The sequence below is a fragment of the Capra hircus genome, chromosome 22 (genome assembly GCF_001704415.2).
Source record: "Capra hircus breed San Clemente chromosome 22, ASM170441v1, whole genome shotgun sequence".
In the NCBI taxonomy this organism is placed as follows: Eukaryota; Metazoa; Chordata; class Mammalia; order Artiodactyla; family Bovidae; genus Capra; species Capra hircus.
The window spans coordinates 7,478,149-7,505,099 of record NC_030829.1 but is presented as its reverse complement, the minus strand read 5'-3'; the positions used below and the strand labels follow the sequence as shown (position 1 = coordinate 7,505,099).

The 26,951-nt window shown below is 40.9% G+C and overlaps 1 protein-coding gene across 2 annotated transcripts in view; it reads right to left on the bottom strand.

Annotated features, from left to right (window-relative positions):
- Positions 1-26,951, bottom strand: part of FBXL2 (F-box and leucine rich repeat protein 2) — a 76,777-nt gene that overhangs the window by 42,817 nt on the left and 7,009 nt on the right. For both annotated transcript variants that reach the window (XM_018067011.1, XM_018067012.1), the window contains exon 2: positions 12,765-12,826. In XM_018067011.1, the coding sequence (XP_017922500.1) occupies positions 12,765-12,826 (62 nt within the window). The remainder of the gene's footprint in view (positions 1-12,764; positions 12,827-26,951) is intronic.

Below are 26,951 nucleotides of genomic sequence, written 5' to 3'. Positions count from 1 at the left end.
TGGAGCATAAATGCTGGATATGTAAGTTTACGCTTAGCTGTAAGAGACGGCCAAACTGTCTTCCAAAGTTGCTATACTGTTTTGAATCACCAGCAATGAAGGAGAGTTCCTGTTGCTCTGAATCTTGCCAACATGTGACAGGTTTTTAAATTTTACCATTCTATTATATGTACAGCAATATCTCATTTTATTTTAGCTTTCAATTCCTGAATGATATTATGATATTAAGCATCTTTTCGTATGCTCATTGCATCTGTTTATCCTCTCTGGTGAGGTGTCTATTCAGATCTTTTGCCCATTCTTTAAACTGGTTATTTCCTTATTGGATTTTAAGTGCTCTTGATATATTGTGGACATCAGTCCTTTATCATATAGTCTTTGCAAATATTTTCTCCCAATCTGTGGCAAGACTAGCTTTTTCCCAACCCAGCTCAGTCTGATGGCTTCCACAAAGAAGGGTGACAAGACAAAAACAGGGCTGGTCCACCATCAGGGAGGTGGTGTCCAGAGGATACACCATCAATATTCACAAGTGCATCCATGGAATGGGTCTTAAGAAGCATGACCCTCAGTCACTCAAAGAAACCCAGAAATCTGCCATGAAGGAGACGGGAACTCCACACGTGCATGTTGACACCCAGTTCACTAAAGCTCTCTGGGCCAAAGGAATAAGGCATGTCCCACACTGCATGCACGTGGGGCTGTCCAGAGAACATACGGAAGATGCGGACTCAACAGACAGGCTCTATACGCTGGTTACTGTGTTACCTGTCACCACTGTTTAAAATCTAGAGACAGCTACTGTGGGTGAGAACTATGCCAATTGTTGAACGGAGCTATAGACCCACGAAAGAAAACCAAACAGGCAAGACTAAACCATGATGAGCAGGGAGGCACAGACGGGCGGAAAATCCACAGGGCAATGACGCAGAGTGGCCGCTACCAAAGTCAGGGAAGGGTTACTCCTGGAGAGGGACGTGGTCATGACTCGGATGGGAAACGGACGTGCTTCTTCGGTGACTGAGGAAGTTCTACTTATTGACTGAGGTAATGGCTACCAGGGCCTTTGTCTGATAACTGTGGTCTATATGATTCTCTAACTATGTATTATACTTTACAATAAAGAAATGTCTTAAGAAAAAATGATACATGAATCAAAGAAGCAATAATGGAAATTGATAAACATTTGAAACTGAACAGTAAACAAACAAAAAACACTAAACTTCAAAACTTATGTAATTCAACAAAAATAGAGCTTTAAGACTATTGCCCACAAAACTTACCTATTATTAGATAAGCAAGCTGAAAATTAATGACCTAAATGTCCAAATTATAGAAGCTAAAGAAAACACAATTAGCCCAAAGAAAGGGGAAAATAGGAGGGGAGGCGGATTTAAAAAGCTAAGGGAAATTTGTTTTAAAAAAAGAAAACAAAGAAAAAATAGAAAAAAGTACACCAATGTCATCAAAAAGATAAAACAAGTGTTGGTGAGGATGTGGGGAAAAGGGAACCTTGGTATACTGCTGGCAGGAATGTCAATTAGTTCAGCCACCTCAGAAAACAATATAGAAGGTTCCTGGAACAATTTTAAATAGCATTACCATATGATCCAGCAATTCCATTCCCGAGTACATGAAACGAAAGCAGGATACTGAAGAGGTGTGCACACGCCCACGTTTACTGCAGCGTCAGCAACTGCAGCCAAGACGCGGGACACCTGAGTGCCTGTCAGCGGACTCACAGCCGAGGACGTGGCCCGCTCACACAGCGGAGCATCACTCAGCCGCGAGAAGGAAGACAGCCTTGCCATCTGCGGCAACACGGTTTCTGAGGACACTGCTAAGATAAGTCAGAGACAGGCAAACACTGTACAGTATCACTTATACGTGGGCCCGAAAGGAAAGCCAGACTCAGAAAGATGCGGCTAGAGTCTGGGGCTGGGGGAACAGAAGAGAGATTGTTTTAAGGGTACAAATTTGCAACTAGTATATAAATAAGTCCTAGAGATCTAATCAACAATATAGTGATTATAGATAACAACACTGTAATAAAACCAAACTTTCTAAGAGATTAGATCTTAATTACTCCCCCCAAATAAACGGTAATTACATGATGTGCAGAGGTGCTAGCTAACACTACAATGGCACTCACATTACAAGATATGAATGGACCCCACCAACATGTGGTACAACTTAAATTTATACAGTTATATATTGAATATATATATATATATTTTAAACTGTGACAACCTCTGGAAACACTGGCTTTATCAAGAGCTGTAAAAATGTTCTCATTTAATCCAGTAATTCCATTTCAGGAAGTTATCATAAAGAAACAATTCAACAGAAGAATTTATTTCAGCTTTATCTACAATTTTAAAAAGCAACCAAAAGGTTAAGTAAATCATTACTTATCAACTTCATGGAATATGAAGCAGCCATTGAAATGGTAATTATGAAAAGTATTTGGTAATAGGGGAGCGTAATCATTAAATGTCAGGTAGGGAAAAGCTCAGAAGAAAATGCTATGTTTCATGCACTTTCAAATAAGCATAAATAAATACATACAAGGGCCATGAGAAGAAAACTATAAACTACAAGGTTTCCCAAATATAGTATTGTTTTTGAAACTTTTTTTTCTCTGCCCTGAACGTTCTCACACACAGACACACATATGCCTATACGTTCATAAGTATACATTCACAGATAATCCACATATACCTAAGACAAGCCCACCCACTACACATCCATACATATATGCTAATTGGCAGAAAAACAGATACACAGATCAATGAAACAACAAAGAGTCCAGAACAAACCCATACATATATGGTCAATCAATTTATGACAAAGGACCCAAGATATACAATGGGGAAAGAGCAGCCTCTTCAATAAATGGTGCTAGGAAAACTGGACAGCCACATGCAAAAGAATGAAACTGGACCACTGTCTTATAACCAAAAAAATTAAAATGGATGAAAGACTGAAACAGAAGACCTAAAACCATAAAACTCCCAGAAGGAAACATAGGCAGTAAGCTTCTTGACCGAGGTCTTAGAAGTGATTTTTTTGATTTGACATCCAAAGCAAAGACAACCAAACTAAAAGAAACAAAAGAACTACCTCAGACTAGAAAGCTTCTGCACAACAAAGGAAACTGTCAACAAAAGGAAAAGGCCATCTACTGACTAGGAGAAAATATCTGCAAACCATATACAATATATACAACCCAACAGCAAGAAACCAAAGAATTAAGTTTACACATGGGTAGAGGACCCAAGCAGAAATCTTTCCCAAGAAGACACACTAATGGCCAAGAGGCACTTGGAAACGGTGCTCCACATGACTAGTCCCCAGTGCGATGCAAATCAAGGTCACAGCGAGGCAACACCCCGCACCTACTGGAATGGCTGTATCAGAAAGGCGAGAAGTGAGTACCGGCGAGGATGCAGAGAGAAAGCAAACCTTGGGCACAATTATGGGGACGTACACTGGTGCAGCCACCGTGGATAACAGTATGGCAGTGCCTCAAAAATTTAAAATACAACCACCATATGACCCAGCGGTGCTACTTGGGGATATTCGTCTGGAGAAAACAAACGCGTTAAGACTGGGCAGCAGATATGCACACCAACCACGTCCACTGCAGCGTCACTCACAGCAGCTAAGCCACAGGAGCAGCGGGAGTGCCTGTCTATCAGTGGATGATCAAGGGAAGAAACGGGGGGGCTCCCCTCATGGCCAGCGGCTAAGACTCCCGGATCCCAGTGCAGGCGGCCCAGGTTTGATCCCTGGTCAGGGAACTAACAAGAAAAGGTTCTGCGTGCCGCAACTAAGACCCGGCACAGCCAAAGAAGTAACACGAATAAAAAATGTGAGAGGTGGCGTTATATACGAAAATTATTCAGCAATAAAGAAAGAATGAAACTGCCATTTGTGACAACACAGACAGACCTCAAGGGTATTATGCTAAGTGAAATAAGTCACACAGAGAAAAACAAATACCTTATGATCTCACTTATATGTGGTATCTTAACAAACAAACAAACACACACCTGATCTCAAAGATACAGAGAACAGATTTGTGGCTGCCAGAGGTGCAGGAGTGAGCAAAACAGGTGAATGGGGTCAAAAGGTACAATTCCAGTTACCAAGTAAATGTTATGGGGATGCAATACAGAGCATGGCAATTATAGCTCATAATAGTGTATTCCATATTCAAAAGCTGCTGAGAGTAAATCGTAAAAGTTCTCATCATAAGAAAAAAGTTTTGTAACTATGTGTGGCAACAGATGTTAACTAGACTTAATGTGGTGATCATTTTGCAGTTATGTGCAAATACCAAATCATTATATTGTATACCTGTGTCAACTATATATATATATAAAACCTCGACTTTTTAAAGATTAGATTTACTGTGTTATGCAACACCCAGGACAAACACAAGAAATTATAAAGTGTGTAAAGAACCTATACACACAGTCAAGAGAGAGAGAACACAGTCCTGAACTTAGAGAAAGCCTGAGGCTGAACTAGGCGAAAGCCGGGGTGAACAAAAGACTGGCACCTTCTCTACAGATAACAAACACTGGAGAGGGTGTGGGAAAGCGGAACCCTCCTACACTGCTGGTGGAGATCTAAGTTGGTGCAGCTACGGTGGAAAACCACATGGAAGTCCCTCACAAAACTAAAAACAGAATGACCGTGTGACCCAGCAATCCTACTCCTGGGCATATATCCAGACAAAACTATAATTCAAAAAGATACATGGACACCAATGTTCACAGCAGCACTGTGCACAATAACCAAGAAACGAAAACAGCTCGAGTTATGTCCACTGACAGCTGAATGGATAAAGAAGTGGTACAACATGCAGAGCAATACTGCTCAGCGATAGAAAAGAGTGAAACAACGCCCTTCACCGCAACATGGATGCAGACACAAACTGCCCACGGAGCCAGAGAGAGCAAGGCGAATACCCCACGGTATCCCACACGTGGAGTCCAAACTCTGACACAAATGACCTATCTATGAGACACAAACAGAATCGGGGACACAGAGAGGACTTGTTCCAAGGGGGAGACGGGCGGGAGCGGGTCAGGTCAGGAGTGGGGGCTCAGCACATGCAAACTCTGGCACACAGAACGGAGAAACAGCAAGGCCCCGCTGCAAAGCAGAGGCAGCCCAGTCAATATGCTGTGATGGGCCACAATGGGAAAGAACAGGAAAAAGAACGCACACACTCTCTTCTACTCTGGCCTATCATTTCCCTGGAGGAGGGAATGCCAACCCACTCTGGTATTCTTGCTTGGATGATCTCATGGACAGAGGAGCCTGGCGGGCTACAGTCCATGGTGTTGCAAGGCGTATACAACTGAATATATATATATATAAACTGAGTCTCTTTGCTGTACAGCAGTAATTAACAAAACATTGTAGTTCAACTACACATCAATAAAAAATAAATTAAGACTGGCACTTCCAAGAAAGCAGAATGACTATGGGAGAGAACAAATTAAATGACACTTTCAGGGGCTGGAAGTAAATTAGCTATCAAGAGTTTACAAGAAAGTTGGAAAAGAGTGAGAGAGGAAATACAGTAAGAAATAGTAAGTGGAAAGTTCTGGAAGAATAAGTCTTAATTTATGTGGACTTTACAGTAAAGGCAACAGGGAAAGTTTTAAGCAGGAGAGAAGCAAAATTAGTAAGATAAAAAATAAATTAAAAAATAGAAAACTGCAATAATAATCATAGTGAATAAAATACTTTAATCATTAAAACCCCCAATCTCCTCTTACAAAGATTATTGAGATATTACTTGAAAAAACTGAATGGAAAACTATAGAGGAGACAGTACTATTAAGAACAAGATGGGGGCTTCCCTGGTGGTCCAGTGGCTAAGAATCTGCCTTGCAATGCAGGGGACGCCGACTAGATCCAGCGATCGTGCTTCGGCGCAACGAAGCAAGCCCACCGCAACGACCGGGTCCCCTGGCCACAGCCACCGGAGCCCGAGCACCTGAGCCTGCGCTCCGCAATAAGAGAAGCCAGGCAACAAGCCCACGCTCCGCAACCGGAAAACAGCCTCCCACTCGCCACACTAAAGAGAGCCGGAGAGCAGCAACAAAGACCCAGCGCAGACTATAAATAAACAAAAACAAGAAAGGGAAAGAAAACTCCTACAGACCAATAATAGACAGCAGGCAAAATGGTTTTTTTATAGGCAGTAGGCAAGAGATATATACACAGTGACAAAGGTATAAAGAGATGCTGACGTCGTTAGAATTCAGGGAAATTCAAAGCAGCAGCGCAATGAGACGTCAATCTATACTTAAGACACACGCAGCATTTAAAACTGGAAAGAACAACTCAACTGGGTCTCTCATCCACTGTCTGTGTGAATGCAAGCTGATAAGACCACTTTGGAAAAACAAATGTTACATATGAAGTTAAATATTTGCACAGCCTGAGAAGGTAACAGGCAGAAAGGCTAAGGGGCCTCCAAACGGAGAAAACAGGCTCCAAGTGTCAGGCGTTTTTTCTCTCTCTCTTCAGCGGCAGGAGGAAACAAACGACAAGTGTCAGATTTTTTCCCTTCTCTATGCATAATTAAAAGGAGGTTTCTCTTAAAATTCTGTTACCATGAAGACACCTGGTTACACCTGAACTTTTCTCAAACCTTGAGCTAACTAATGCATTTTTCTTACAGAAATGTTTTTCTTAAGCTGTTAATGAACTATGTATTTACCCTAGTCTTTCTTCAAGTCTGTTCCTCTTAAGACTCAGAATCAGTAATGGCTCAACAAACCAGTATGTTCTACTCATTCATTGTTCTGATCTATGTTAATGAAACTATATATTTACTTGGAAACCTGCCTTTCTTCAAGATTCATGTCAGTCGTTTTATGGCCCGGGAAGACTCACCTTGTGCCAATGTTATCTCAAAATGCATGTTGTGGGTGAGGGGCCCGGTGCCACTCTGAGTTTTTAGACATTTCCTTTCTCTAATTAGCAGCCTGCTCATAGGTATATAACATACCACTAAAGGCTAGCAGGGGGGCACTCTTTCTGCCCCCTTCTGATGTCTATGTCACAAGTTTGCTCTTTTATACTTTAAAAAAACTGCATTACACAAAAGCTCTGAGTGATCAAGCCTCGTCACTGGCCCTGGGTTGAATTCCTCTCCTCTGGAGGCCAAGAATCCTGGCGTCTTTCACAGCTCAACAACAACCTTTCAAGCCTATGACCTCTAGCAACTCAACTCAATATATTTACTGACCATCTGTATTTCCTCCTTTGTTCAGACCCTCTTCAAATTTTTCTAGGAGTTAATCCATCTGTTTCTTAATAATTTTTAATAATCTGTGTATATGTTGAAGAAGATAGCCCTCTCTTATAATGTGTATTTGAATTATTTCATCTACCACTAGGCTGCATATTTTGCCATATTTTACTATTCATAGAATCAAATTTGCCAATCTTTTCTGTTGTAACTACTGAATTCACAGCTTTTAAATTAACAGTTCTCTAACATAACTTTGCAGGGATAACACTCTAGAGTAGAATGTACTAGTTTCACCCTTATCTGTGGAGTTCTATTCATGCTTCATGCCACCCCAATGTAGATTTAAAAATCCAAAGGCATCATCAGAGTTTTAATTGTAAGCATAACCCCAACCAGAGAACAATTTGCCTCTGCCATGATTTGGACTTAGATGTTAACCTTAAAATAATACATAATAGTATACAGAGGGAAGGGCCTTTAAGCATCTGCATCTAATTTCAGCATACATTAATTCAGTCCTGTATAGCCTCATACAAGGTAAAACAACAATAAACGGGACCAAACCAAAAGGGAAAAATAAAAGCCTCTTGAACAAAAAGAAAAATCTGCATAGATGTTTAAACCTATATTTGAAGTTCTGTGACTACTTGTTAGTCACTCAGTCGTGTCCAACTCTTTGCAACCCCATGGACTGCAGCCCGTCAGGCTCCTCTGTTCATGGAATTCTCCAGGCAGGAATATGGAGTGGGTTGCCATTCCCTTCTCCATTCCTGACCCAGAGATTGAACCCAGGTCTCCTGCACTGCAGGCGGATTCTTTACCATCTGGGCCACCAGGGAGGCCCAATTTGCAGTATGTACCCCTAAAAGAGCATCTTACCTGTTTGGTTGCCTTGGAATATATATAAAGACATCAAGACAGCAGAAGGTACCAGTCCTTGAAAAAGTCCATGGAGTACTACAACCAGCCAGCAAGCAAGAACGCTCATTCAATGATGCCCCAAACAGGAATGAGCCCTTTACTGCACTGCTCCCCAGGGTCCCTTGATCACAGATTGGCACTGGGCTGTAACTTAATAATTACAACAAAACCACAATTATTTTAACTCATGGAACTGGCTTATAAATTTCAGAAAAGGGAAATTTGAAAATTTAAGTGCTAGTTACTTTATAATTTTCCCTAGCAAACTAGTAAAACTGCCAAATTATATGTAATTATGTAGTTGATTGCATTTGCCAAAATTATTAGGCTCAGCTCTCCTGTTTGGGCCAATCAATCCTTCTTCATCAAGCCCACAAACACATTGAGGACTTTGTCATGGATCCACATACATTTTAAAAGGAAAGAAAATTACATAGATAATGGTGATTTGGTTTTTAAAAATATGTCTAACAAGTTTTCTTTCATTATTATTCATTACTAACAAGAGCCATGTCTTCTCACAATGTTTTAAAATATTTACTGCATGTAGCACTCCCTATTCCTATGAAGCTGTTTACATGCATTTTCATTTCAGCACTAAAATCTGAAAACAACCACGTGTGTGTGTGTTGTGTGAGTTGCTCAGTCGTGTCCTGCTCTCTGTGACCCCATGGACTGTAGCCCACCAGGCTCCTCTGTTCATGGAATTCTCCAGGCAAGAATACTGGAGTGTGGTGCCCATGCCCTTCTCCAGGGGATCTTCCCAGCCCCGGGATCAAACCAGGTCTCCCACACTGCAGGCAGATTCTTTACTGTTTGAGTTACCTGGGAAGCCCAAAAGAGAAGTAAAAACTTAACGTCAAATAAATTAATCTTACAGCTTGAAACCTGAATTGTGGGCCAATACTTGCTCATGCCAGACTGCTTTTCTCAAGAGGAATGGTTCTTTCCAAGAGACTGCCTTCTCAATAATACAAAATGATTATCAGTTGTCATAATTACACCACTGCTCTGCTCAAGCGCCAAAAGTTGTCAGTTTAATGTCAGATGGTAGTATGCAATTTCTATTGAGATTAAATTAGTGCAAGTTGAAGAAATGAAGCAGTAGGCCATATTAACTTGCTTAATAACCAGGTCCTTTACCAGATCATTAGCAGTAGCATATGTTAAGATGCATATCAGGATAGCTTGCTTTTATCAATTGTTTGTATTAAAACTAACTGTATTATCAATAGTATTTATTAAGTATTCAGACATCCAAAATTGATGTTATATAATAATAAAACATTTATTTAACATTTATTAAATGCCAGATGCTCAGCGCTACCAACAGCCCCTTTAAGTAAGAACTATTACTATTACAGATATGGGAAATTAGGCCTGGACAGTGAAGTCACTTTAAGGTCACACAACCAGTAAATGGGGAGAGCAGAAATTTCAACCAAGTAAAGCTCCAAAAGTAACATATCCAATAACAATGAACATAAATATAAGCAAGGACAACCCAACTCACTAACAGACACAGAGATTATAACTATACATTTCCACTATTTGAGCATTATATAACTGACTCCAGGAATAGCAAACACAAGCTGTTTGTTGAACTGTGTGTGCGTGAAGGGCAGAGGAGAACTTTAACATCCTTAATTTATAAGCGAAAGCCGGACAGAAAGAGCAAAACTGTCAATGCTTGTTAAGTAACAAAGTAAAAACGGGTACCAGAAGGAGTCTGTGAATTAATAATATTGAGGGGTCTTAAAACTAGAAATATAAGATGACCAGATTAAAAAAACTCCGACTTTTCTGACTGGATTCGAAGTGATATAAAGTGATGAAGAGTACGTAATTCTAGGTCATGCTTGTTAATGGTTCCAGAGAGTAAGCTCAGACTTCACTGTATATGATCAGCAACGGAGGCAAGCAGAGAATTTAAGAGGGTAGTAACAGAAGCAGTAAAAATATGGCAGAGGAGAAGATGACCTTGGCGGCAAGTAAATAAGATTATCATAAAGTCAAAGAATTCACACCTGTTGATGGAGATGGAAAGTAAACAGGAGTTCAGTAAGAACAGGGTTAGTCTGCTCTGTCACAAAGAAGTGCACAACACGAAGTGGAAATGTGAGCAGAAGACAGGCTGAGAGCATGCCGACCTCGCTGAGCTCGGCAGAAGCCATCAGCACTCAGGCTCCGTGAGGCGGGGACTCTGCAGCGCTCATTCACTTGGCTGTGGAATTAACGTACGACAAAGACGTCTGCTTTGGCAACCAGGCTCAAACTCTTCTGCAATCTTTTGCTTAAAAAGGGTAGCTGGGAAAGGGAAAGCTCTTACTATTGGGAATAGAAAATCTGAGAGTAAAATGACAGAAATGATTTAAAGGCCAGCAAAAATTAAAATCTGGCTGGAGTTAGGCCTGAGACGCAAGAGTCAGAGAAGACCTACCGTGGCAGTCCTTTAACTTTTAGCTTCCCCTTTTACAGACTCCAAAATAAGGAAAGAAGTGGGAATGCAAATCTACGAATAAACATGTTATAAACATCTGCTCTCAAACGACAATTCTGTTTTAAAAAATGATCTATGTGTGAGCCTTAGCATGATTCAAAAACTGCGACTCCAGGATTTTTGAAAGCTGGGTCCATGATGGATCCTTAAAAGAATCAAAATTTCTAAAACAGCAGTTCAGAAATCACACCAGCACAGAAAGTTATATAATTCCACAGCGCTCCCCACCCCAACTCCTCCTCCCTTTTGGTCAATAGGTAGAAACAGTACCACGGCTGAGTACAGTGTAAGAGCTAATTCTACCAGAAGGGAAAAAATATTAAGTTAGCAGCCTTGAGTCACAAAGAGCAGCCGTATTCAGGAGAAGGGTGGGGTTTAATCGCACTCCAGTGCTGAATGACTAAGGTGGGTCGGCCTGAAGCTGGTTACGAGCACCCCGGGGTATAAACGACATATTCACATTAAGGTCTGATGTCTGTGCTAGAAAAGTGCTCAGACCAAGAGGGCAACACTGCTCAACTCTGGAAACGCTGCTCACTGTGGTCTGCTGTGGATGGCACCCCCTACAGCCGTACGGCCACAGCCGGCCCACCCGAGCCACGCTGGCTCCACAGCTCACTGTGCTTGACCAGACCGGGTGGGTGGATACGATAAGCACATCACTCTTTCCTTGTCACCACTTTCGGAACTTTAAAATGGTCATTATACCCAAAGAATATTCTCTCTTAGCCAAGCAAATATTTATTTTGTTCAAATAAAACGTGACTGCTGTATCTTTTCTGTGATTCTGCCATGACTTAATTTTCTTTATTAACTGAGCAGAATGAGCGCATGGCAACACCTGATGACCAATGAAATGCCATTCTGAAGCCCCTAAAAGGTGATCATCAGCCCAAGACACTAAGTCTTCACCCCATTCCAGACTCAAGAACAGGAGTCTAAACACTGAGGCGGCAAAGGTGAGCAGCCCGTGGCATTTACAGAGCAACCCCAGTATGGAAACAGAACACACATACTCGTCCCCGACATGCTAAAATGAGAGTGAGCGCAGGCAGGGAATGGGGTCAGCAGGTCAATTTCTTACTGTAGGTCAGCATCTCCCCCCCAGATTTCCAAGGATTATTAAAAGAGTTCCAAGGTCAGTAAGTTTGAAATGCCACAGTTATTCATCTGGGAGCACCACCATGCTCATCAGCCTATTAAGGCTCTGAGAGGGCACGCAGTAAAGAAACTGGTTCTGTGTACCTTGCATTTCCCATACTTATTGATCACAATAAGTTTTATGTTTTGTTTTGTGAAACATTACTGATATGAAAAGTTTGGGAAACGCCACACCTGAGATTATCATGTATTCATGTATTAACTGTTTGTTAACAATTAAAATATAACATCCAAAACTAAAATAAGGTTTCCTTGGTGCCTGCTGAGTAGGAAAGGAAGCTGCACTGCCTGAGGATCAACAAATGTTGGTTTACTTGGCGAAATGCCAAGCAAAATACCACTACCTGTACTTTCTGCAATGCTAAAAATAAAGGACAAAGAGCCTGTTCTACAGTACTGTCACTTAGCACAGAATTCTCATAAAATGGATAACATCAATATGTGGGCTGACACCATTTTAAGTGCTCAGTAAGAACACGTAGTATAATTATTTTAAAATCAATATATCAGAAAACATCTAAACGTCTATAACTTCAGGAGCTCACAGCCTTAATAACCTCTCCTCGCGTTACTGACTACATTGAGATAACCTACTGATACCCAAACAGTGTCACCTACTGGAGATTATTACAATACTTACCACATTACAAAAAGAATCCAGACCAATGCTACGTACATACTTAGTACATTCTGGATTAGACCAAGTAAAAGTTAACAACAAGCTGAACAGCATTCTATAAAACAAAAACAGAAAGTCAGTTAGGCTAATTCTGGCTGTTTTTCTATGCTATGGACTCACAGTGAGAAAGGAGACTGTCTTCGAACTTGATGACTGAATCATACGTGAAATCTTTAAATCTTTAAATTTCGAATCATATACAAAGTCCCTACCCTTACCTCAAAAGAAGTTCTTTGGGTAACTTTTTGTTAATAAGGCCTTCATCATTATTTGAGAACACCTAAAAGTAAAAAAAGTGAAATTATTAAAATGTCCCTCAATCAATCAAAAAAACAGTTACATATTTTGTAGATCAAAATGGCCCCAAGGAAGCTCAGGAAGGAAGGGATATAATTATGACCGATTCACACTGCTGTAGAGCAGAAACCAACACAAAATTGTAAATCAATCTTCCACCAATTAAAAAAAAATTTTTTTAATGGCCCCAATCACCATCCCATAATTACGATGACACTAATTTCATGAAGTCAGTATTCTTCAATATTGACAGACACAAATACAGTTTATATTCTATACCATTTAATAAGAATGGCAAACATTTAGAGAAGAGTTAACATACCGTCACTTCTATACTACACTGTATTAGAGATTCCAGGCAAGGATATTCAGCAAAGAAAATAAATAAAAGGCATGCTGACTGAAAAGGAAGAAATAAAACAACTTCTATTTATAGATGACACGATCCTGCACACTGAAAATTCCAGAAAAAAGACATAAAAAGCTATTAATCACGGAATTCAGCAAGGTTGAAAGATTTAACATACAAATATACCATGGATTTATACAAAAATAATTTGTATTTCCATACATTAGCAATGAACAACCTGAAAATAAAATTAAGAAAATAATCTCATTTGTAATAGCATAAGAAAAAACCTATTTAGGAATACATGATATTATATATTGAAAACTTATACTAAACACTGTCCTGAGTCATCAGACTTAAACTGAAACACATTACATGTTCACGAACTGGAAGATTTAACAGTGCTGAGTTAGCAGCGTTTCTCAGCTTTGTACCTACTCTACTTGGAGTTTGCCAACTATGCCCAGTCTGCTGTTATGCCCATCACATGAGTCCTTAACTTCTAACATGGTACTATCACTTCTGCATTCCCAGGTAGATCTTTTCACAGTCTTCCATTTTCCTGTTAAAATTTTCCAACTCCTCATCCATTCCAACTGTTCAACATCTGGCCCATCACTGACTCAGCTTCTCTAAGCTCTTCTCCTAACCATGGGTCACACTCTTTTATTTCTTTCCATGGCTCATAATTTGTTATTTTACAACAAATAACTGTGAGTAAAAAACCCCAGAACTTTACAAAGATCAATGAAACCAAGATCTGTTTCTTTGAAACAACTGACAGAAGGGAAGGAGAGACTAGCCAAGAGGGCAAAGCAGAAAGACCACAAGCTTACCTTCTCTCAGACGCACACCAAAATCACAACCACCCACGAAAAAGACCAGCACCTACCAGAAAAAAATCTACAGCTAAAGACATAAAGAAGGAGCTACACGAGACAGGTAGGAGGGGGCGAAACAACCCGGTCCCCCACCACAGAGATGACAACCCACAGACTGGAGGGTAATTACGCTGCAGAGGTTCTGCCCCGGGAGTGAGCGTGCTGAGCCCCATATCAGGCTCCACAGCCCTGGGGTCAGGCAGCAAGAAGACAAACCCGGGAATCTGGCTTTGAAGGTCGGTGGGGCTTAGCCTCAGGAGTCCCTAAGGACTGAGGGAAAGAGAGTAGGCTCTTAAAAGGAGCACATAAAATCTGCCGTGTTCCAGAACTCAGGGCAAAAGCAGTCATCTGACAGGAGCGAGGGCCACACCTACCTGCTGGTCTCAGGGAGTCTCTTGGAGAGGTGGGGGAAGCGGGGCTGTGGCTCATCCTGGGGACGAAGACACTGGCGGAGGCCATTCTTGGGAGCTCCTTCTACTGGGCAAACACGGGCACTGACAGGCCCCATTGAGGAGCCTGGCCCGCCCAACAGCCTGTAGGGACCAGTGCTGGGAAACCTCAGGCAAAGCAACTACCTGGACAGGGACACAGCCCCACCTATCAGCAGATAGGCCGCCGAAAACTCCCTGAGACCACAGTCACCTCTGGACACAGCTCTGCCCATCACAGGGACAGGACCCAGCCTCACCCACCCACGGACAGGCACCAGCCAAACTGCCCAGGAGCCCCGCTTTAGGCTCTGGACAAGCCTCACCTACCGGGGGCAGACACTAGATGCAAGAGAGCCCTAGTCTGCACAGCCTGCCTGCCGAAGGAGGCCAGACCCTACCCTGGGACCAGCTGGCCCTGATCTGACCCTTCCTCCTAGCAGGCCAGCACAGCCTCAGAATACCCTTGACGCCATATCTGTGTCAGGAAACACCTCCCGCACCACCCCCCAACACATCAGTTATCAGACACCAGCCCTGTGATCCCTGGGCACTACAGTCAGACCCCAGGGCCTGACTCGGACCATAAGTCAGTCAGTTCAGTCGCTCAGCTGTGTCTGACTCTTTGTGACCCCATGAATCGCAGCACGCCAGGCCTCCCTGTCCATCACCAACTCCCGGAGTTCACTCAGACTCACATCCATCAAGTCAGTCATGCCATCCAGCCATCTCATCCTCTGTCGTCCCCTTCTTCTCCTGCCCTCAATCCCTTCCAGCATCAAAGTCTTTTCCAATGAGTCAACTCTTTGCATGAGATGGCCAAAGTTCTGAGTTTCAGCTTTAGCATCATTCCTTCCAAAGAAATCCCAGGACTAATCTCCTTCAGAATGGACTAGTTGGATCTCCTTGCAGTTCAAGGGACTCTCAAGAGTCTTCCCCAACACCACAGTTCAAAAGCATCAATTCTTCGGCACTCAGCCTTCTTCACAGTCTAACTCTCACATCCATACATGACCACTGGAAAAACCATAGCCTTAACTAGATGGACCTTAGTCGGCAAAGTAATGTCTCTGCTTTTGAATATGCTACTTGGTTCGTCATAATTTTTCTTCCAAGGAGTAAGCGTCTTTTAATTTCATGGCTGCAGTCACCATCTGCAGTGGTTTTGGAGCCCAAAAATATAAAGTCTGACACTGTTTCCAGTGTTTCCCCATCTATTTCCCATGAAGTGATGGGACCGGATGCCGTGATCTCCGTTTTCTGAATGTTGAGCTTTAAGCCAACTTTTTCACTCTCCACTTTCACTTTCATCAAGAGGCTTTTTAGTTCCTCTTCACTTTCAGCAATAAGGGCGGTGTCATCTGCATATCTGAGGTTATTGAGATTTCTCCCGGCAATCTTGAGTCCAGCTTGTGCTTCTTCCAGCCCAGCGTTTCTCATGATGTACTCTGCATAGAAGTTAAATAAGCAGGGTGAAAATATACAGCCTTGGCGAACTCCTTTTCCTATTTGGATCCAGTCTGTTGTTCCATGTCCAGTTTTAACTGTTGCTTCCTGACCTGCATACAGATTTCTCAAGAGGCAGGTTAGGTGGTCTGGTATTCCCATCTCTTTCAGAATTTTCCACAGTTTATTGTGATCCACACAGTCAAAGGCTTTAGCATAGTCGATAAAGCAGAAATAGATGTTTTTCTGGAACTCTCTTGCTTTTTCCATGATCCAGCGGATGTTGGCAATTTGATCTCTGGTTCCTCTGCCTTTTCTAAATCCAGCTTGAACATCTGGAAGTTCATGGTCCATGTATTGCTGAAGCCTGGCTTGGAGAATTTTGAGCATTACTTTACTAGCATGTGAGATGAGTGCAATTGTGCGGTAGTTTGAGCATTCTTTGGCATTGCCTTTCTTTGGGATTAGAATGAAAACTGACCTTTTCCAGTCCTGTAGCCACTGCTGAGTTTTCCAAATGTGCTGGCATATTGAGTGCAGCACTTTCACAGCATCATCTTTCAGGATTTGAAATAGCTCAACTGGAATTCCATCACCTCCACTAGCTTTGTTCGTAGTGATGCTTCCTTAGGCCCACTTGACTTCACATTCCAGGATGTCTAGCTCTAGATGAGTGATCACACCATCGTGATTATCTGGGTCATGAAGATCTTTTTTTGTACAGTTCTTCTGTGTATTCTTGCCACCTCTTCTTAGTATCTTCTGCTTCTGTTAGGTCCATACCATTTCTGTCCTTTATCAAGCCCATCTTTGCATGAAATATTCCCTTGGTATCTCTAATTTTCTTGAAGAAATCTCTAGTCTTTCCCATTCTGTTTTCCTCTGTTTCTTTGCATTGATTGCTGAAGAAGGCTTTCTTATCTCTCCCTGCTATTCTTTGGAACTCTGCATTCAGATGCTTATATCTTTCCTTTGCTTTTGGCTTCTCTTCTTTTCACAGCTATTTGTAAGACCTCCCCAGACAGCTGTTTTGCTTTTTTGCATTTCTTTTCCATGGGGATGGTCTTGATCCCTGTCTCCTATACAATGTCACGAACCTCCGTCCATAGTTCATCAGGCACTCTATCTATCAGATCTAGGCCCTTAAATCTATTTCTCACTTCTACTGTATAATCATAAGGGATTTGATTTAGGTCATACCTGAATGGTGTAGTGGTTTTCCCTACTTTCTTCAATTTAAGTCTGAATTTGGCAATAAGGAGTTCATGATCTGAGCCACAGTCAGCTCCTGGTCTTGTTTTTGTTGACTGTATAGAGCTTCTCCATCTTTGGCTGCAAAGAATAGAATCAATCTGATTTTCTGTTGACCGTCTTGTGATGTCCATGTGTAGAGTCTTCTCTTGTGCTGTTGGAAGAGGGTGTTTGCTATGACCAGTGCGTTCTCTTGGCAAAACTCTATTAGCCTTTGCCCTGCTTCATTCCGTACTCCAAGGCTAAAGTTGCCTGCTACTCCAGGTGTTTCTTGACTTCCTACTTTTGCATTCCAGTCCCCTATAATGAAAAGGACATCTTTTTTGGGTGTTAGTTCTAGCACGTCTTGAAGGTCTTCATAGAACCGTTCAACTTCAGCTTCTTCAGCGTTACTGGTTGGGGCATAGACTTGGAGTACTGTGATACTGAATGGTTTGCCTTGGAAACAAACAGAGATCATTCTGTTGTTTTTGAGACTGCATCCAAGAACTGCATTTCGGACTCTTTTGTTGACCATGATGGCTACTCCATTTCTTCTAGGGGGTTCCTGCCCACAGTAGTAGATGTAACGGTCATCTGAGTTAAATTCACCCATTCCAGTCCATTTTAGTTCGCTGATTCCTAGAATGTTGACGTTCACTCTTGTCATCTCCTGTTTGACCACTTCCAATTTGCCTTGATTCATGGCCCTGACATTCCAGGTTCCTATGCAATATTGCTCTTTACAGCATCAGACCTTGCTTCTATCTCCAGTCACATCCACAACTGGGTATTGTTTTTGCTTTGGCTCCATCCCTTCATTCTTTCTGGAGTTATTTCTCCACTTATCTCCAGTAGCATATTGGGCACCTACTGACCTGGGGAGTTCCTCTTTCAGTATCCTATCATTTTGCCTTTTCAAACTGTTCATGAGGTTCTCAAGGCAAGAACACTGAAGTGGTTCGCCATTCCCTTCTCCAGTGGACCACATTCTGTCAGACCTCTCCACCATGACCCCGCCTGTCTTGGGTTGCTCCACGGGCATGGCTTAGTTTCACTGAATTAGACCAGGCTGTGGTCCTAGTGTGATTAGATTGACTAGTTTTCTAGTCAATAAGTAGTTTTCTAGACCATAAGTAGTCCAGCATTAAACCAAAACCTGGTTTCACCCACCAGTAGTGGACAGACAACAGCCCCAGAGCTTTCTGGACCCTGACTGCACCCTCCCACCAGTGAACAGGCACTAGCCCAGGCCTCCTGGGGCACCGCAGTCAGTGGCCTGGCGACTGGGCCCCACCAGTCTCTTCATAAAGCATGGCTGGTAACCAACTAGAGGAGAGGCCAACTGAGCCTACCAGACCGCCCACACAGTCAGCCTGCCACAACAGAAGGACCCACACAGCCCTCACAGGGAAACCTCAAGAGCATACAGGCTGGGGACAACACAGGTCATCTTGCACAGAACAGTTTCTCCAAGGTCAAGAAATGTATTAACCTACCAGACATGTGAAAGTATAAACAGCAACTTAGGCAAAATGAGGTGACAGAGAAACACGTTCCAATGAAGGACCATGATACAACCCCAGAAGAACTTAGTGAAGTGGAAACAGGCAATCCACCCAAAAAAGAGTTCGGGGTAATGACTGTAAGGATGATCAAAGAACTGAGGAGAACAGTGGATGCACAGAACAAGAAGTTAAAAACATTTAGCAAGGAGAAAACATATATCTAAAAAGACAGAGATGAAGAATCCAATAGCTGAAATGAAAAATACACTAGAAGGAAAACCACAGTTCTAAAAGACACATGCACCCCAATGTTCATTGCAGCAATATTTACAACAGCCAGGACACGGAAGCAACCTGGAGGTACATTTACTAATGAATGGATAAAGAAGACGTGATACATATATACAGCGGAATATTACTCAGCCATAGAAAGGAAGGAATTTGAGTTGGATTTAGTGAGGTGGACGAACCTAGAGCCTCTTATACAGAGGACAGTAAGTCAGAAAAACATATATCACATATTAACACACATATAGGGAATCGACTAGGTTGGTGCAAGAGTAATTTCAGTTTTGCATTGTTGAACTTTGCCATTAGATATTGGGATACCTTGAATAAATGTGGTTATGTTATACATGATTTTAATGCACAATGTACAATTCTTGCTTTATGCTTTTTGCTAATGAATTATTACTTGCTGTTTATTTTATATGTATTTTAGACCTACAGTAATGATGTTAGACAAACAGCAAAATTGAGCAATTTTCTTATTTGAGTTCAAAATGGGTTATAAAGCAGCGGAGACAACTTGCAATATCAACAATGCATCCAGACCAGGAACTGCTAATCAACATACAGTGCACTGGTGGTTCAAGAAGTTTTGCAAAGGAGACAAGAGTCTTGAAGATGAGAAGCATGGTGGCTGGCCATTAGAAGTTGACAACGATCAACTGAGAGGATCATCAAAGCTGGATGCCTCATAAGCTGACAACAAATTTTTAAAAAATCATTTTTTAGAGTGTCACCTTCTCTTATTCTATGCAACAATGAATCAATTCTCGATCTGACTGTGACGTGTGATGAAAAGTGCATTTTATATGACAACCAGTTCAGTGGCTGGACCAAGAAGAAGCTCCAAAGCACTTCCCAAAGCCAAACTTGCACCAAAAAATGGGTCATGGTCTCTGTTTGGTGGTCTGATGCCCGTCTGATCCACTACAGCTTCCTGAATCCCGGTGAAACCATTACATCTGAGAAGTATGCTCAGCAAACCAGTGAGATGCACAAAAAACTGCAACACCTGCTGTTGGCACCGGGCAACAGAATGGAACCCATTCGCCTCCACAACGCCCGACCACATGGCACATAAGGGACACGGCACAAGGTGAAAGGATTGTGCTACAAAGTTTTGCCTCGTCTACCATATTCACCGGATCTCTCGCCAACTGACTACCACTTCTTCAAGCATCTCAACAACTTTTTGCAGGGAAAATGCTGCCACAACCAGGAGGATGCAGAAAATGCTTTCCAAGAGTTCATCATATCTGGAAGCACAGATTTTTTTTTTTATGCTATAGGAATAAACAAACATTTCTCATTTGCAAAAATGTGTTGATTGTCATGGTTCCTATTTTGACTAATAAAGATGTGTTTGAGCCTAGTTATGATGATTTAACATTCAGGATCTGAAACCATAGTTACTTTTGCAGCAACCAAACAGAAAAATCGTGCTGATGAACTTAGTAGAGAATGGACATGTGGGCACAGTGGGGAAGCGGAGGGTGGGACGAGCTGAGAAAGCAGCCTTGACATACATACATCACCACAGGTACAACAGTAGGAAGTCACTCTGTAACACAGGGAGCCCAACCTGGCACTCTTCGGTGACCTAGAGGGGTGGGATTGGGGGTGGGGGTGGCGTGGTGGAGGCTCAAAAGGAAGAATACACACACATAATCATGAGAGAGTCACATCATATGGCAGAAACCAACACACTGTAAAGCAATTTTCTACCAATTAATTTTTTTTAATTTTTAAAAACAAAAATATATTAGAAGGAATCAACAGTAGATTAAAACATACAGAAAAATGGATCACATTTCTGACCACTGAACAGAAAAATTTTTTTAAATGAAGACAGTTTAAGGGACCTCTGGGACAATATCAAGAACACTAATATTCACATCATGGGGGTCCCACAAGAAGAGAAATTGGAAAAAAAAAAGGGGGGGAGGGTGTTGAACATATCTGAAGAAATAATAGCTGAAAACTTCTGTAAACTGGGAAAAGAAGCACTTATCCAAGTTCAGGAAGGGCAGAGAGTTCCATACAGGATAAACCCAAAGAAGAACACACCAAGACACACTGTAATTAAAGTGACAAAAAATAAAGATAAAGAGAGAATCTTAAAGGCAGCAAGAGTAAACCAGGGGCACTCCCATAGGGTTAACACCTGATTTTTCAGCAGAAACTCTGCCGCCCAGAAGAGTGATATATTTTAAATGATGAAACTGAAGAACCTACAACCAAGAATATCCAGCAAGGCTCTCCTTCAGACTTGATAGAAAGATCAAAAGTTTTATCAACAAGCAAAAGTTAAAAAAGTTCAGCACCACCAAACCAGCTTTATATTAAATACTAAGGAACCACTCCAGGTGAAAAAAGAAAGGCCCCAATTGGAAACATGAAAACTACAAAATGAAAAAGGTCACTGGTAAAGGCACACTTACAGTCAAGGTAGGGAATCAACCGTGCACAAAGTGAGAAGGAAGGTTAAAAAACAAAAACAGTCAAATCATCTACATCAAAACCCCTTAAGCAGTTAAGGGATATACAAAACAATTAAATGAAAGGTATGATACAAAAAAACAGTAATCATGAGGGTTTTTAAAAATGCATTTGAAATTAAGAGATCAGCAAATTGAAATAATCACATATATAAAGACTGCTGTATTTTAAAAAACCTCTCAATAACCACAAACCAAAAAACCTAATACACACACACACACACACACGCACAAAGAAAAAGGGACCTCTGGTGGTCCAGTGGTTAAGAATCCCTCTTGCAATGCAGGGGAGACAAGTTTGATCCCCGGTCAGGGAACTATGATCCCACATGCTTGCAGAGCAGCTAAGCCCACGTGGCACTATTGAGCCTGTGCACTCTGCAGCCTGTGTGCCCCAAATAGAGAGCCTGTACGCCACAACTACTGGGCCTGTGTGCCACAACTAGGAAGTCCGTGCAGGGCAACAAGAGACTCCACGTGAAGCAGAGAAGATCCTGCATGCCACAACTAAGACCCAGTGCAGCCAAATAAATAAATATTTTTTAAAGAAAAAATCTGAACATAACACTAAAGATAGTCATCAAATAACAAGAACAAACGGAAAAGATAAAAACCACTCCCAAATAATGAACAAAATGGCAGTAAGAACATATGCATCAATAATTACCTTAACTGCAACAGACTGTATGTTCCAATCCAGACACAGAGGGGCCGAATGGATACAAAAACAAAACCCTTATTTATGCTGCCTACAGGAGACTCACTTCAGGTGTAAAGACACACAAAGACTGAAAGTGAGGGGACAGAAAAGGTATCCCATGCAAACAGAAATCAAAACAAAGCTGGAGCAGCAATACTTACACAGGGCAAAAATTTCCTCAAAATAGAGACTGTTACAAAGACAAAGAGGGATACTACATAATGAGCAAGGAATCAACCCAGGAACAAAATAGTGGTTCAGCTGGTAAAGAATCTGCCTGCTATGCGGGAGACCTGGGTTTGATCCCTGGGTTGGGAAGATCCCCTGGAGAAGGGAAAGGCTACCCCCTCCAGTATTCTGGCCTGGAGAATTCCACGGGGTCACAAAGAGTCGGACACGACTGAGAAACTTTTATGTCAAACTTCATAAATATTTATGTTCCCAATATAGGAGCACGTTTATACATAAGGCAAATATTAGCAAACACAAAAAAAGAAATCAACAGTAACATAATAATAGTAGGGAACTTTAACACCCCATGTATATCAGTGATCATCCAGAGAGAAAATCAATAAGGAAACACTGGCCTTAAATGACATATTAGACGTGATAGACTTAACTGATAGATACAGAGCATTCCACCCAAAAGCAGCAGAATACACACACTGTCTTTCAAATGCACATGGGACATTCTCCAGGACAGACCACATGTTAAGGCCATAAAACAAGCATCAGTAAATTTACGAAAACTGAGATAACATCAAGTATCTTTTCCAACCACAATGCTACGAAACTAGAAATCAACTATAAGGAATAAAAAACACACACACACAACGGAGGTAAAGCAACATGCTATGAAACAACCAATGGATCATTAAAGAAAACAAAGAGAAAATCAAAAATATCTAGGGACAAATGAAAATACAAACACTAAGATCCAAAACCTATGGGATGCACCAAAAGCAGTTCTAAGAGGGAAATTTAAAGCAACGCAAGTTTACCTCAGGAAACAAGAAAAACCTCAAGCAACCTAACCTTACACCTAGGGGAACTAGAAAACAAGGAATAAACAAAAAGCAATGTTAGTAGAAGGAAAGAAACCATGAAGATCACAGCAGAAATAAATAAAATAGACTTTAGAAAATCAGAAAAGACCAACATAGCTAAAATCTGGTTCTCTGCAAATGTAAACAAAATTGATAAACCTTTAGCCAAATTCATCAAGAAAAAAAAAATCAATAAATCAGAAATGAAAAAGAAGTTAACAAATGATACCACAGAAATACAAAAAATCATAAGAGGCTAATACAACAACTATATGCCAATAAAATGAAAAACCGGGAAGAAATGGTCACATTCTTATAAATGTACAATTTCCTAAGACTGAACAGGAAGAAACAGAAAATATGAATAGACAAGTTACCAGTAATGAAACTGAATCAGTAATTTAGAAATTATCAACAAGCTAAAGTCCAGACCAGGGAATTCCCAGTGGTCCAGTGGTTAGGTCTGTGCTTTCACTGCCAAGGCCTAGGTTCAAACCCTTGTTAGATAGCTAAGTTCCCACAAGCCACATGGTGCAGCGGGAGGCTATGAAGTCCAGGAATAGACCGCTTCATAGGTGAATTTTACAAAGTGTTTAGGGAAAAGTTTACTAACACCTATCCTTAAACAATTCTCACACACACACACACAACATGCAGAGGAAAAACAATCACAAACTCATTCTATGAGGCACTCATCACCCTGATACTAGAACCAAAGACAGTAAAAAAGAAAGGCACAGGCCAGTATCACTGATGAACATAAATGCAAGAATCTTCAACACAACATCAGCAAACTGATTCCAACAATACACCGAAAGAATCATAAACCATAATCAAGTGGGACTTATCCCAGGGATGTAAGGATTTTTCAATATCTGAAAAATCAATGTAATACACCACATTAAGGAGCCGAAGAATAAAAACTGTATGATTATTGCAATAATCACAGGAAAAGCTTTGGACAAAATTCAACATTAATTTATGACCAAAATTCCCCAGAAAGTGGGCATAGAGGGAACATACATCAACATAAAAAAGGCCACATAAGACAAATCCACAGTTAACATCATGCTCAATGGTGAAAAGCTGAAAACATTTTAAGATCAGAAACAAAACACAGATGCCCACTCTCAATACTTTTATTCAACAGAGTATTGGAAGTTCTAGCCACATCAATCAGACAAGAAAAAGAAATATATCCAAAATGGTAAGGAAGAAATAAAATTGTCACTGTCTGCAGATTACATGATACTATATGTAGAAAATCTGAAAGATGCCACCAGAAAACAACTAAAGCTTATCAATGAATCTTGTAAATCTGCAGAATACAAACAAGATATAGAAATTTGTTGCATTTCTATGCACTAACAAACTATAAAAGAAGTTAAGGAAACAATCACCTTTACCATCTCATAAAAAAAAAAAAATTAGGTAACTACGAATAAATCTGAGGTAAAAGAGCCGTACTTGGAAAGTCTATAAAAGACTATAAAAATATAAGAAGAAACTGAAGACAACAGAAAGAGATGAAAAAATATATCGTGTTTTATATAGGCAGAATTAGTACTGGTAAAGTGACCACACTACACAAGGCAATCTGCAGACTGGATGCAATCCCTATCAAAATATATCAGGGGATTTTTCATAGAACTGCAACAAATCATCTCAGAACTTGCACGGAAACATACACAGACAAATAGCCAAAACCATCCTGGGAAAGAACAGAACTGGAGGATTCAAGCTCCCTCACTTCTGACGATACTACAAAGCTCTCAGTACAATCATCAGAACAGTTCAGCACTGGCAGGAAAACATACACACAGATCAGTGGGACAGAAAAGGAACCCAGAAATAAACCCACACACATAGGGTCAATTAACCTACGACAAACATACCATGGGGAAAAAGACAGTCTCCTCAATAAATGGTGCTGAGAAAAGTGGACAGCCACCTGCAAGAGAATGAAGGTGGACCCCTGCCCTACACCATGCACAAAGATTAACTTAGAATGGACGGTACGCTTCAAATGTAAGATTTGAAAAAAACTCCTAGGAAAAGATAAAACTCCTAGAAATTTAAAAAAAAAAAAAAAGACTGTAAGCTCCTTGACATAAGTTATGGAGATGATTTTGGACTTGACACCAAAAGATAAGGCCATGAAAGCAAAAACTTCATCAGACCACGTCAAACTAAAATGCTTCTGTGCAGCAAAGAAAACCACCAACAAACTAAAAATACAATCTATGAATGATTCTGCTAGACATATGTAATAAGAAGTCAATATTCAACAAGAAATCTAATGAAAAACGGGCAGAGGATCTATACAGAAGTCTTTCCAAAGACATACATATGGACAACAAGTACATGAAAAGGCCCTCAACATCATTAATCATCAGGGAAATATTGATACAAATCAAAATGAGATACCACCTCATACCTATCAGAATGGATATTATTAAAGAGACAACAAATAACAAGCAGTGAGAAATTGGAGGAAAGGGAATCCATGCACAGTTGGTGGGAGTCTAAACTGATACAGTCACTGTGGAAACCAGTATGGAATTTCCCAAAAAATTAAAAATAGGGCTACCCTATGATCCAAGAATTCCAATTTTAGGTATTTTTCTGAAGAAAACAAAAACAATAATTTGAAGAGTTGGGGGCTCCTGTGTTCACTGAAGCATTATTTACAAAAGTCAAGATATGTAAATAGGTTGCCTATTGATAAACGAATAGATAAGGAAAATATGACAGATATATACAATGGAATATTATTCGGATTCGGCCATTTAAAAAAAGGAAATTTTGACACTTGCAACAACACGGAAGGATATTGAGGGCACTATGCCAACTGAATGGAGAAGGAAATGGCAACCCACTCCAGTGTTCTTGCCTGGAGAATCCCAGGGACGGCGGAGCCGGTGGGTGGCCGTCTACGGGGTTGCACAGAGTCGGACACAACTGAAGTGACTTAGCAGCAGCAGCACTATGCCAAATGAAATGTCACACAGTGAAAGACAAATACTTTGAAAGATAAATGATCTGACTTATGTGCATAATCTTTTTTAAAAAATGAACTCATAGATAACAGATTTATGATTCCAGAGATAGGGAATGGGAGGGTGGACAATATAGCCAAAGACAGTCAAAAGGCACAAATTTCCAGTTACAAAATGAATAAATCCTGGGCATGTAACATACAGCATGGTAACTATAGTTGACAATACTGTTTGGCATATCTGAAAGGGCTAGGAGAGTAGATCTTAAAAATTCTCATCACAAGGCAAAAATTCTTCAACTATGTATGGGGACAGATGTTAACTAGCCCTGTTACGGTGATCATTTTGCAAAATACACAAATTTCAGATCATTACATTGTACAACTTTAATACGTTATTTTGTCAATTATATCTGAATCTTTTTAAAGTACAGTCATTTACCTCCATGAAGAAAAGTTCCTCCTTCAATTAGGCTGCTTAGAGTGAAGGTAGCGGGAACTGAATCTTTTTAATTTCCAGTTGATCTGGGTCTCAATTTTGTTATAGCACTAGTTAGATTCAGTTCCAGACTGGCTTTAAATTTTTTTTAGGGTGCAATCAGAAATGCACCTTCAGGAGAAGTTGGGATCTGAGCACTGGTAAACTTCACAGATCTCTCTGAGCTTTACAGAGAGGCTGGCTTTCTGAAAGCTGAGAGCACTGTCTGTTTCACACTCCGGCTGTCAGCCGGGGAGC